The sequence below is a fragment of the Panthera onca genome, chromosome C2 (assembly GCF_046562875.1).
Source record: "Panthera onca isolate mPanOnc1 chromosome C2, mPanOnc1 haplotype 2, whole genome shotgun sequence".
Taxonomy (NCBI): Eukaryota; Metazoa; Chordata; class Mammalia; order Carnivora; family Felidae; genus Panthera; species Panthera onca.
This window is the reverse complement of record NC_138347.1, coordinates 94,625,561-94,638,673: the sequence shown is the minus strand read 5'-3', so window position 1 is coordinate 94,638,673 and position 13,113 is coordinate 94,625,561. Positions and strand designations below refer to the sequence as shown.

The window sequence follows — 13,113 nt, the reverse complement described above, 5'->3', positions numbered from 1 at the left end:
TCCCATCTGCTTCTTTTCTCTTTGTCGCTAGACATGTCCAAAGGCTGGATAACCACCTGCTAAGGATGCTCATGATGGGATCCCAGCGTCAGATCAGAGATCAGAATGTCACTAATGTCTCTTTGAAACCATAATCCATGATACTTTTTGGCTTTGTTTTTCAATGTCTACAAAGAGGTATTTTATTACAACTTGGAAATGTACCAGTTTTTTATACTCATTAAGAATACTCCGTCCCAATAATATGCAGAAATAATGATGTGTTTTTGTGACGTGATTCAATTAAAAAAGGTGGCGGTGATATGCAAACCTCACCTTATCATAAATTGTAGCATTTCGAGCTGCCGTTGCAACCCATACCTCCTTGAAGAATTTGTCACTCACTGGATCCTGAATGTTTTCGCTTGGGTCAGAAAGATAGCCAAGGACAACCCTGAAATACAAGCACCCTGTGAAATGAGTAACTGACATAAAGAAGTTTGCAGCAGGTATTGTTTCAAATAGTAATGCAATTCAGGCACTCAACCAGAGAAGTCCATTTTTTTTTTAAAGAAAATCAAAGAAGCCATTAAAACTGTGTGTGTGTGTGTGTGTGTGTGTGTGTGTGTGTGTGTGTAAAACCTTAGCTGCAAAACAAAACAAAACAAAACCTAAGTTGTTTGATGCTTGAAAGTCTTAACTATTAGATAGACAGAAAGACCTTAATTTAGTTCCAAGAGAATCCTTGGAATTTGGCCTAAGGGGGTGAGAACCTTGGAGGATAGGGTTAGCATTCAAGACATGGGCCAGCAAATGTGCTAAACCCTTTCCAAGAACTGTCTCAGTAAATCCTCAATAATCTCATAAGGAAGCAACTATTATTATCTTCATTTTACAAATAAGGGAACTAAGGCACAGAGAGGATAAGTAATTTGTTCAAGGTCATACAGCTGGTAAGCTGCAGATCTGGGACTCCAGACCATCTGACTCCAAAACGTGTGTTCTTAACCACAGTGATGTATCCCTTTTTCTTCCCTCCCTCCCCTTTTCCCTCCCCTCTCCCCTTCCTCCCTTCCTCCCTTCTCTTGGGCCAAGAACAATGCCAAACTCTAGGGTACAGAAATGAATACAAAAGACGTGGAGCCTTTTTGGGTAAAGTTAAATTTAATGGGGAAGACCAACAATGAATAAATAGTCATCCTTAAAAAGAATGAATGAAAATACTGAGTGTGCTTTAAAAGCATGAGATGGGAGGAGTCAGGGAGTGTTCCCCCACCCTTCCTGTTTACCTGACCCCACCTCCTATCTTTTAGGATTTGGTGCAAGTCTCCCCCTTGATTCCTGGCTTCCCCTTCTCTCATCTCCCATTTTTCTCTTTCAGTCCCCAGAAATGTGAATCTTCTTCTTCTGCTCCCCCACTGCACTTTACCTATGCTTTGTTTTATCAGAACACCTGCAGTCCTTTATACACTTTTTGTTTTTAGCAGCTCTCTGTACCACTTCTAGCATATGAATTCTTTAAGAGAGCATGACTTGGCTACTCTCATATCTCCAGAGTGCCTGGCAAAAAAGAAACCACATACTAGATGTTGTCTGACTTGATCCTATATAAGCGGTGGTCTAGAAATAACAAGAAATTCTCAGGCAAAGCAAGCTAAGTTTTAGAGGTTGTATTTGAAAATGATAAAAGCCCGTGTTTATAGAAGGCCCTGGAGTAAAAAAACAAAAACAAACAAACAAACAAAAAGCATTTACACCTCAATCCTGTGAGGCAGACGGTACAGGGTTCCCATTTTGCAGACGGGAAGCTAAAGTTTGGAGACATACTGCTAACAGATCGAGATTTCAGATGGAGTCTAAAGCCCTTTCTCACATGCCTGATAGGTTCAAAGAAGATCAAAAAGGCTAGTGTTACATTGAAAACAGAAGTAAGGAAATAGGTCTCAGAAGGACTTTGTATTTTACACTGAGTGAAACTGGGACAGATTGCAAACACTGGAGCAGAGGAGTGGCAAGACCTGATTGACATATGAAAACACGGCTGCTGTATTGAGAGCAGGGCAAGGGTTGCAGCAGGGAGGACACTTAGGACTTCCTGCAGTAATCTTGGTGACAGATGATGGTGGCCTGGGCGGTGGAGAGGCAGGCAGAGCCACCAGGTTTTACCGATAAAGTAGACGTATGATGCGGGAACAAGTGAAGCATCAGGGATGACTAAAAGGGTTTGGCTTGGGGGAGCCTGGATGGCTTAGTTGGTAAAGCGTCCGACTTCAGCTCAGGTCACGATCTTGCAGGTTGTGAGTTCAAGCCCCGTGTCAGGCTCTGTGCTGACAGCTCACAGCCTGGAGCCTGCTTTGGAGTCTGTGTCTCCCTCTCTCTGCCCCTCCCCCGCTCATCTCTCTGTGTCTCTCTCTCTCAAAAATAAACAAACATTAAAAAATTTAAAAAAAAAGGGTTTTGGCTTGAGTAACAGATGAATGTAGTTGCCATTGGCCGACATGGGGACTTCTCTGTTGGTAGGGCCAGCTAGTGGGAGAAGACCAGGAATTGGATTTTGAACCTGTTGCGACTCCCATTAAACATTCATGTGGTAATGCAAAGTAGGCAGCTGGAGAAACGAATCTGGAGTTTGGGAGAGAGGGCCTGGCTGGAGATAGAAATTTGAGAATTGTCCTCATATTTATGTTCATAAAGCCGTGGGACCTTAACTGAGTTTACCAAAGGAGTGAGTATAGGACCTGGTGTGCCTCAACGGTGGGGAAGAGGAGGAGCATCCAGGGAGCCTGGAGAAAAGCCACGATGTCATGTCCCTGAGCCATGAGAACTGTGTCAACTTCAGAGGAGAATTGACTGTTGGATTCAACAGTGTGGAGGTCATTCTATTGTCACCCTCTCTGTATTTAAATATATGTAGATTTACATCGTCATTTTTTAAAATTTTATTTTATTTTATTTTTTTATTTTGAGAGAGAGACAGAGAGCAAGCCGGGGAGGGGCAGGAGCCAGTGAAACAGAATTCCAAGCAGGCTCCATGCTGTCAGCGCAGAGCCCGATGCAGGGCTCGAGCTCACGAACCAGGAGATCATGACCTGAGCTGAAGTCAACAGTCAGATGCTTAACCAACTGAGCCACCCAGGCACCCCTATATCTTCATTTTTAATGGTTGCAAAATCCCATAATGTGAAATTTCTTTAACCGATTATTTTATTATGACCTTTTGGATGGTTTCCAACTTTTCATTATTGGGAGCAACTTTACAATGAACATAATTTATTCATCATGTAGAATCCTTTGTGAATTTGTATGATTACTTCACCAGGAGAAATTTTAGAATTAAAATTTACTTCCAGAAAGGCTGTTCTGGCACATACACTGTAACTGTGCATATGTTCCCCAGTCATCTCCAACTTTATTAACTTCTGAAAAAGCTCAGCCAGGTTTACAGGGATAAAAGGACATCTCTTTTTAGTTTCAGTCTGCACTTTTCCCACTGTATAAAAATTCTGTAAAATAAATGGATTTGGCACTATGGGCTCACTAGGATTTTTAGGGTTTTACAACCTCAAAATTTTATGTCTACTTCAAATAATGTCTCCTTCAAACTACATAGGAATAACTTTTGAAAAAAAGGATCTAAGGGGTGATGTTTGCACACAGATGCCGGCTGTTCCTAAGACCCAAAGCAAAATGCGACTGTACCACATTTGAAAGACAGTGCAAGTTATGACAATGTATCACTTATAACAATACCTTTGATAGGGATCAGATACAACCAGCTGAAAACTTGGCCAAAAGAATATTTCTGTGACTTTGCTTTTAAATGAAAACAAGAGGTGACACAATGTGTCCACCAAGGTATCAGTTAAGAGCTTGTTTGTAGAATACGTATCTAAGTAAGTCTACAATAGATCATTTTTAATGATTTTTTTGTTTTATTTTATTTTGAGAGAGAGTGCACGTACAGATGCATACAAGTGGGAGAAGGGCAGAGAGAGAGAGAGGGAGAGAGAGAGAGAGGGAGAGAGAGAGACAGAGAGAGAGAGAGAGAATCTCAAGTAGGCTCCATACTCAGCACAGAGCCTGACACGGGGCTTGATCTCACAACCCTGAGATCATGACCTGAGCTGAAATCATAACCAACTGAGCCACCCAGGCTCCTATAACAGATTGTTTTTAGTAATAAATTATTTGTCCTGTCAGTTTTTTAATTATAAGAGATTCATATTACAATGCACAGTACAAACACTATGAAGTCTTCTGGATATTCTTTTGAGGACTAAGGTTTAACAGAAATCTAGTCTGATTTAATGCTGGTGTGTATCATGGGAATTATTTAATGTTTGTTTATGCATCAGTGGGACAGGAAGAAAACTGCAGAAAATAGTTCCTGTTCTTTCCATTCCTCACGTCTATCACTTTAAATGATTCTGAGCTCTACTTGTGTGGATAATGGTTCCTGTTGAGTGATGGCTACATCTGTAAAGTTGGATAATTTTCTAGGACTTAATGAACTGTTCGGCACATGGCTGTGACATTAAGTGCAGTACCCTGATGTTTGGCTCTATTTAGAATTGATTTCACATTGAAATGTGTCTCTCTATTTCTATTCAAAAATAACCCAGATGGAAAATGGATGGAAGCTGCAATTTTGTGTGTGTGTGTGTGTGAGAAAATGGCTGTGCTCTAGGCCCCAATATTATCTTTGAGAACATTTCCTAATAAAATCAATCAAGGTTTTTTGTGGTGCTTTATACTATATTATCTGTGTTTGCCACTGGGACAACGTGAAAATGATTGTTCAAGGACAACTGCTTCTCTAAGACGCTTTGAAAATTGTCAGAAAAATAAAAGCACCTAAGAATATATTTAACACGAAATGCGTAGGATCAGCACTAAAAAGTTAAAATAAAACTCTAATGATTACTGAAGAGCAATGACCCCAATAATGAAAACCTTAGAGCTTTAGTAAAGAAAAATCCGAAAAGAATTTGAAAAAAACTGAAGCTTATACATTGTTCTTCAACAGGATGACTCAACACTATGAATATGTCCCTTCTTTTTATATTGATCTATAAATCTATTGTGTCCTCAACAACAACAAAAAACTTGAAGAGAGTGTGAATAAATATTCTCCAGTTCATGCGGAAGAGTGAATGTTTAAGAGCAGCCAAGATTATTCTGCCAAAGAATATTGATTTGGGAAGTGGGGTGGCAAGAAGCAGTATTCAAGTGCCCAGCTACAATTAAAGCGGTGTCACGCTGGGACAAGTAAGCAAACTACATTATCATGTAGTGGAGAGACTACAGGTAAAGTGAGGATTTATAGCCTTGTGATGTGTCATAAGGAGGCACTGCATGTCAGAGAGGCAGAGAATACTGCAGATCATTTAGTTCTGGATCAACTGGTAGGTTGGGAGGAAAAGTTAAGAGTCGCTACCTCATTTCTTACATGAAAATAAGCTACAGAGGTTAAATGTAAAGAGCAATATCAAAGAAGAACTAGAAGAACATATAGTATTTGATCTTGGGTTGGGGAAACCATACGAAGCATGCAAGAAAAGGAGGGGGAAAAACCTGTTAGATTTAATTAGTAAGAATTGAAGTTTCCCACAAATACTCTAAATATGATTTGAAGGCAACTGACAGATCAGATTTGCAACCAATGTGACAAAAGAATTAGCCTCTTATATACTTACATTACTTACAAATCATTCAAAGAAAGGGAAACATTCCAACAAAATAGGCAAAGGACACGAATAGGCTGGGTAATTTCCAGTGGAACAATTACAAGAACAATATGGCTAATGAACATTTTTTTTTAAAACCCTCAAAAAATGCAAACTAAAATAATGAAATTCCATTTGAAATCCAACAAATTGGCAAAGATAAAATAAAATAATAGAACCCAGTGATGGTAGAGACAGGAGGAATGAGCCCTCTAAAGCATTACTCATGATAACAGCAAGAAGTTAGAGGGTAAAGGAAACAGCACACTTCCTTTGATTTGAAATTCCACAGTAAGGATCTAGCTAAGGAAACAATTAAGAAAGTAAATCAGATTTTGTCTACAAAAATACCCACCTCATTTATTTATTTTAAAGATTTTATTTTTAAGTGATCTCTACACCCAATGTGAGGCTTGAGCTTGCAGTCCTGAGATCAAGGGTCGCAGACTCCACAACTGAGCCAGCCAGGCATCCCTATACCACTTTTTTATATCTGTGAAAAACCTGACTATCAATGAGGTCTTATTATGTAAAGGAATTACAGCATACTCATATGATGTAACACAATGCATCATTAAATGTTATAGAGGAATACTTAATGACACAGAAAAGTGTGTGTAACATTACTTAAATAATAAAGAACTTCATAGGACTGTAAGATTCTAATTATGTTTTAAAAAAGAAATACACAATAGTAATATATATGTACAGAACAAAGTGGAATGATATACAGCAGATGTTAAAATTGCTAGCTCTGGGCAGTGGGATTACAGATAATTTAATTTTCTTTTCTTTACATTTTTTTACTGTATTTATTTTTGAGAGAGAGAGAGAGAGAGAGTGAGCACGAGTGGGGGAGGGGCAGAGAGAGAAGGGGACAGAGGATGCGTCGCGGGCTCTGTGCTGACAGCCCAATGTGAGGCCCGAACTCACAAACCATGAGATCGTGACCTGAGCCAAAGTCGAACACTTAATGGACTGAGCCACCCAGGCGACCCGATGAATTTAATTTTCTCATTGCTTACCTGTATTTGCCAAATCTTCTACAACAAAAATACGTTGTAATCAAAACCACCTACACCTTTTTAATTATACATTTAGAAAGTTATAAAGAAACTCGCCACTCTAAAGAGAATACTTCAGTTCTCATGGAACTGAAAAGACATTTTTTCTAGCTTACACGAAGAAATATTTGCTTCCTCATGTATGCTGCAGTAGGCAATCAATGGGTTGATTAACAGGGTACTAATTTTAATCTCTTCCGCACGAAACAAAACAACATTAGAAGCTAATTGAAATATCAATAGTTTGGGGAAAAAAATCTTACTGGCAAAACAATTAGTAACAAAAGCAATAAAAACTGTTAAGTAGTATTGACAGTCAGATTTTGAGGGATGGATTCGCTGAGCTCCTGGGGCAGAGAGGAGCAGAATGACCCCTCTCTGGAACTGAAGCTTATCTCGCTTCTCAAAAGCCAGAATCTGGATGTCGAGGTACCAAGGGAGTGGCTGGCAGTATTTTCAGGGAGCGAAGGACTCATTATGCGCCTATCTACAAGTGAACCCGTTTCCAAGCTCAACCACTCATGCCAGAAAAACTTAAAACAGCAGTGCTGTGAAGCATAGTATGTTTTCCCCAAATAGCTTAAAGCTTAATCAGGGACACTCGCTGCCCCTCGCTGTGGAGGCCACGGTGAAAACCCATCTCGGCAGATACAGCTCTAGAATCATGGAAATGTGGGCTTACTGTAAAGGCCTTGGGATGGAAGTGGTCAGGATCTTCTATTGGCCATGAGCAGAGTGACGGGATCTGAGCTAGGCTCTAGAAGGATCGCTCAGACCACCTAGACTAAAGGGGCTGGGGTGAGACTAGTTAGAGCCCAGCACCAGAAAGTTCTCAGAAACATTAACCCAACGAAAAGACTCCTTTAGGGGCATACAGCCCTTGCTTCCCAGCCCACTGTTCTCTTAGCTTGACCACAGATTAGTTTAAAACTCACATCTTCTTGGAGGAGATCAGGAATCTTTCGTGTCTGCACTGACACCCTCCTTTAATAATTTTTCTTACATCCCCGTATTATTGGGACTATTACAATTTTTAAACATGGACTTACTTTAAAAACCTTAAATAGACACAGATGGGTTGACCCAACCTGGTCCTAAATCAATGAATAAATTTAAAATGCTATTTGTCTCAATTACACATAAAAATAATAAAAACAGGGGTACCTGGGTGGCTCAGTCAGTTGAGCGTCTGACTCTTGATTTTGGCTCAGGTCACGATCCCAGGGTTGTGAGTTCAAGCCCCGTGTCAGGTTCCACGCTGGGTGTTCTCTCCCTCCCTCTGCCCCTCCCCCACTCATCTTCTATCTCTCAAAAGATAATAATAAAAAACGATTAAAATAGAGAATGTTTACGCCCCAGATAAAGTAATTTCTAAACACTATTGGTGACTCACATCTCGTATTCTGGGAGATGCTGTTTTAGACGAAGAATCTGGGGGATGATATGACTGCTAAGGGCAGGAGATGGGGCTGGGTTTCAGCAAACACCACAGTGAAACCATGTAAGAAGGACACAGCTTTGGATGGCCCACCTGAAGCTCTGCAGCCGAAGTCCTTGGGCGAACCGGCCAGCTTGGTATTCTTCCCCATCCATTACTGAAGGGACTGTCTCTGTGTCCTGTACAATGACAGCCATTTCACTGTCACGCTTCCCCAGCATGCTTCGGTCGTTTATGTTGGCAGAGCCTATAAGGAGAACCAGTGACATGGGACAATATTCTCGTCATAGCAGACACGGTTGGTTGCCCTCCCCACTCAATTCTTCCTTGCTAAGAAAACCTTACTTTTGTTCAGGTTATCAAGAGATGCTGAGTTTTACGAAGAGGAGGCCCGCCCTAACCCAGGCATGAGTCTTGATCAGTCTAAGCCAGCCATGGTAATTTCATGATTTTTGCCCATGACTGGCTTAGGAATGAGCACTTGACACGATTGTAGCCAGTGTGACATGAAGAAAAGTCTGCAGGGGCTTCTGAGAAAGTTTATCTCCTTCTTATAAACAGACACCAGCCTGGAATATGGTCTCTTCCAGCCTTTGGATATTCTGGCTTGAATGTTGGATGAAGACATGATGCCAGGAGCTGCTGCAGCCATTTTATAACCAAGAGGGGACAAGCAGACAAGTTGAAGAGAGTAGAGCAGAATGAAGAAAAACTCTGGGTCTTCAAGCCACTGAACTAGCCAACTTTCTTACCTTTTGGTGTGTAGAGTAATACATTTTCCTTATTGTCTCACACAATTCTAGCTGAGTTTTCATCTGGTGGCTCAAAGGATTCTAACTGATGTAATCATTAAGCACACAAAGAGAAAAGACACACCAGTTCAGAGTTCAGCCCAGTCAGCTTTTAGACTTAAGAATCAGACTCTGCAGAGTCTGATTACTTAATTCATGGTCATATACTTATGAATGCCAAACCCCAGGGTAGCCTCACAACTGAGAGAGTCCACTCTCCAATACGGATTATCATTAGTGGCTTTGGATTTAACATTCTCTTGCCTAACTTGTGTGGTATGCGAACAGCTTCTATCAACTTCCTTCCATGCTATTTTTAGATCCAAATGAGCTGAGAATGTTGACTTTCACATGTGAAGGGCAAGTATTTTAATATTAGTTCAACCTGTGCTTTCTCCACTCCTCTGCTGTGTATTCAGAAACCCCAGCACGTTTTTCTGCATTCATCACTATGGATTCATGTTTTTGAATCCTTGAGATGTCCTACAAACTACAGAAGGAACCTGACCTTTTCTCTTCCTCTTCCCCTAGTCACACATGCCACTGCTTCTGCAGACGCGGAGCAGAAGGGTTGGACTGAACAGGAGCAGAGGCTACCCTCTGTGACGGGGACAGTCAGGGTATAAGGTGATAGCAGCCCCGCCCTGAGACCAAATGGCAGCATGTTGTACGTGAGGAAAAGCTGGAGCCTTCCTAAAGAGATTTTACTGCCATTTGCCACAATATCGTCATGTAGTTAATACGGAAATCTATGATAACTATGGATGCGAATGGTGGTCCCATGGGGACCCTGGGTGACAAAGAAAGGATGGAGCAAGTACTTCACAGAAATCTGGGAGCACTATGGAGCTCTGTAAGGTGGGAACCATCGACACACTTTGTTTGGTTAGCAACAAATAGTCTTTTATGCATGTACTTACATTTTGATTTTTCTGTAAAATTTGTAGCCATATCCTTGGGCTTCACAGTTGGCCCAGCGTTAATTTGGACAGAGTCATTTAACCTTTTCCAGCTTTAATTTGATCTTTCATAAATTGAGATCATAATACAGATCTTGTAGGGTTCTTGTGAGAACTAAGTAAGACTATGTGAAAGAATTTAGTAATCTATAAACTGCTCTACAATGTTTTTTATGTTTATTTATTTTGAGAGAGAGAGAGACAGAGAGAAAGCATGAGTGAGGGAGGGGCAAACAGAGAGGGAGAGAGACAGAATCCCAAGTAGGCTCTGCACGGTCAGCACAGAGTCCGACTCAGGGCTTGATCTCACAAACCGTGAGATCATGACCTGAGCTGAAATCAAGCATCGGCCGCTTAACCGACTGAGCCACCCAGGTGCCCAAAACCATTCAATTTTTAGAGAATGACCTTTTCTAAGTCTGCTTTTTAGAAAACATTTTAAACATTGTGATATATAAAAAAAATACAAAAGAATGTATGCAAACATGTACGTACAAGTTAAATATGCATATATGCACAATTTAAATGTATCCATATGTAGATAATCTTTTGAGATTTGCTTCTTTCATTCAGTATTATGTCTTTGGGATTTATCTGTGTCTAATAGTAATGCATTATTTTCCTTGAACGAGCACAGCAGGACTTATTTATTCATTCTACTGTTGATGGATGTTTTGGGTTATTTTTAGTGTTTTTCTATGATGCACAAACACTCTACATAGCGATCTGTTTCCTGTTGTGCACACGTGAGAGTTTACCAGTGCTCCATAGGAGTGGCGTCCCTGGTGCTCCAGCTTTGTCAATACCTGGATTGTCCAACTTTTACATTTTTGCCAAATGGTATTTTTAAAAGCTGTTCTTTGTGTCATATTAATGCAGATGAACGTCTTCTCCTATGTTTATGGGCCTCAGGTATGTCCTCTTTGGTGACATGCCTATACAATTCCTTTGCCCATTTTCCTTTGGATGTTTTTTCTTATTGATTTATGGTAGTATTTTGTAGGTTTTGAATACTGTGTTGCCATTATCCTTTTTTCAGTTTATGGTTTATGTTTTTATTCTCTTTAATAGTGCTTTTTAATGAATAAGGTTCTGAATTTTAATGCAGTTGGGTTTACCTGTCTTTTCCTTTTTGGTTTGTGTTTTAAAAAGTGTCTTGGGGCGCCCGGGTGGCTCAGTCGGTTGAACGTCCGACTTCGGCTCAGGTCATGGTCTCGCGGTTTGTGGGTTCGAGCCCCGCGTCAGGCTCTGTGCTGACAGCTCAGAGCCTGGAGCTTACCTCAGATTCTGTGTTTCCTCCTCTCTCTGCCCCTCCCATGTTCATGTCTATCTTTCACTGTCTCCCAATAAAAAATAAACATTTTTAAAAAAATAAAATAAATAAAAAGTGTCTTGTTTGAGAAATTGTGGATCTTTCTATGGGAGGCAGAAAAATGGCCCCCAAAGATGACTGACTGTGTTCTAATCCCCAAAGCCTAGGAATATGTTATGTTACACAGAAAAGGGGAATTAAGGTTGTTAATCAGCTGGCCTTAAAGCAGGGTGATGAACCTGGATTATCCAGGTGGGCCCAACACAGTCACAAGAGTATTTTTTTTTAATTCTTTCTGTTTTTAATGTTTATTTTTGAGTGAGAGAGAGAGAGAGAGAGCATGTGTGAGTGAGGGGCAGAGAAAGAGAGGGAGACGCAGAATCTGAAGCAGGCTCCAGGCTCTGAGTTGTCAGCACAGAGCACAACATGGGGCTCGAACCCATGAACCACGAGATCATGACCGGAGCCAAAGTCGGACGCTCAACCGACTGAGCCACCCAGGCGCCCCTCACAAGGGTCTTTAAAAGTGAAGAGGATTCAGAGGGACATGTAATTAGAGAAGTTTGGGCTGAGACTTTTGGGAACTCTCGGAGAGAAACAAAGTTGCTGCTTCCAAGGATAGAGGAAGGGGGCCACTGACAGACTCTAGCACTGGAAAAGGCAAGGAATTAGCTTCTCTCTTGGAGCCTCCAGGAAGGAATGTAGCCCTGCTGACACCCTCATTGTAGCCCAGTGAGACCCACGTTGGACTTCTCATCTACAGAACTGTTGGGTAATAAATGACCACTAAGTTTGTAGTCATTTGTTTTAGCAGTCACAGACAACTAATTCACCAATTCTACTCTGTTTTAGCTGATTTGTTTTATCTCTCTTTTTTTAATGTTTATTCATCTCTGAGAGACAGAGAAAGACAGAGTGTGAGCAGGGGAGGGGCAGAGAGAGGGGGAGACACAGAATCTGAAGCAGGCTCCAGGCTCTGAGCTGTCAGCACAGAGCCCAACACGGGGCTCAAACCCACAAACCGTGAGATCATGACCTGAGCCGAAGTCGGATGCTTAACCAACAGAGCCACTCCGGTGCCCCTAGCTTGTTTTAAAGGAAACCTGATTCTTCTACGGAGTCCACATGTACTACTCAGTACTTTTTACCCACTTGTGTTCTCTGTTCTTCCAGTTCAGAATTTCTCAGCTTGGACTGCATGTGAGTGGCACCCACAAGGCTTTTAAAAATACTGGTGCCAGGGGCACCTGGGTGGCTCGGTCGGTTAAGAGTCCGACTTCAGCTCAGGTCATGATCTCGCGGTCCGTGAGTTCGAGCCCCACGTCAGGCTCTGTGCTGACTGCTCAGAGCCTGGAGCCTATTTCAGATTCTGTGTCTCCCTCTCTCTGCCCCTCCCCTGTTCATGCTCTGTCTCTCTCTGTCTCAAAAATAAATAAACATTAAAAAAAATTTTTAAAAATACTGGTGCCAAAAAAAAAAAAAAAAAAAAAAACCTTGATGCCTGCACCCCAACCAGACCAATTAATCCTGGAATTTCCAGAAATAGGAACCAGTTTTCCCCCAGTACTCCTCCATCCCTTTATCCAGTAAGGCACCTTTTTTAGGGGATCCATTTTACAGTAAATTGTAGATATGGATAAACTTCCCCCCAAATTTTATACATAGATTTTATTTGAGAGAGAATAGGGGAGAGAGAGAATCTTAAGCAGGCTCCACACTCAGTGCAGAGCCCGACACAAAGCTCGATCCCATGACCCTGGGATCGTGACCTGAGCTGAAATCAAGAGTCTCAACCGACTGAACCACCCAGGCACCCCACTGATCTGTATTTTTAAAGCTCCCCA

General features: G+C 41.3%; 1 protein-coding gene and 1 long non-coding RNA gene across 7 annotated transcripts in view; one reads left to right on the top strand and one right to left on the bottom strand.

Annotated features, from left to right (window-relative positions):
* PLD1 (phospholipase D1) overlaps positions 1-13,113 on the bottom strand; it is a 206,701-nt gene that overhangs the window by 7,174 nt on the left and 186,414 nt on the right. For all 6 annotated transcript variants that reach the window (XM_060640746.3, XM_060640749.3, XM_060640747.3 and 3 more), the window contains 2 exons: positions 8,301-8,454; positions 316-433 (listed from right to left, as the gene is read on the bottom strand). In XM_060640746.3, the coding sequence (XP_060496729.2) occupies positions 316-433; positions 8,301-8,454 (272 nt within the window). The remainder of the gene's footprint in view (positions 1-315; positions 434-8,300; positions 8,455-13,113) is intronic.
* Positions 1-13,113, top strand: part of LOC132684159 (uncharacterized) — a 41,471-nt gene that overhangs the window by 25,253 nt on the left and 3,105 nt on the right. The window lies entirely within an intron of this gene.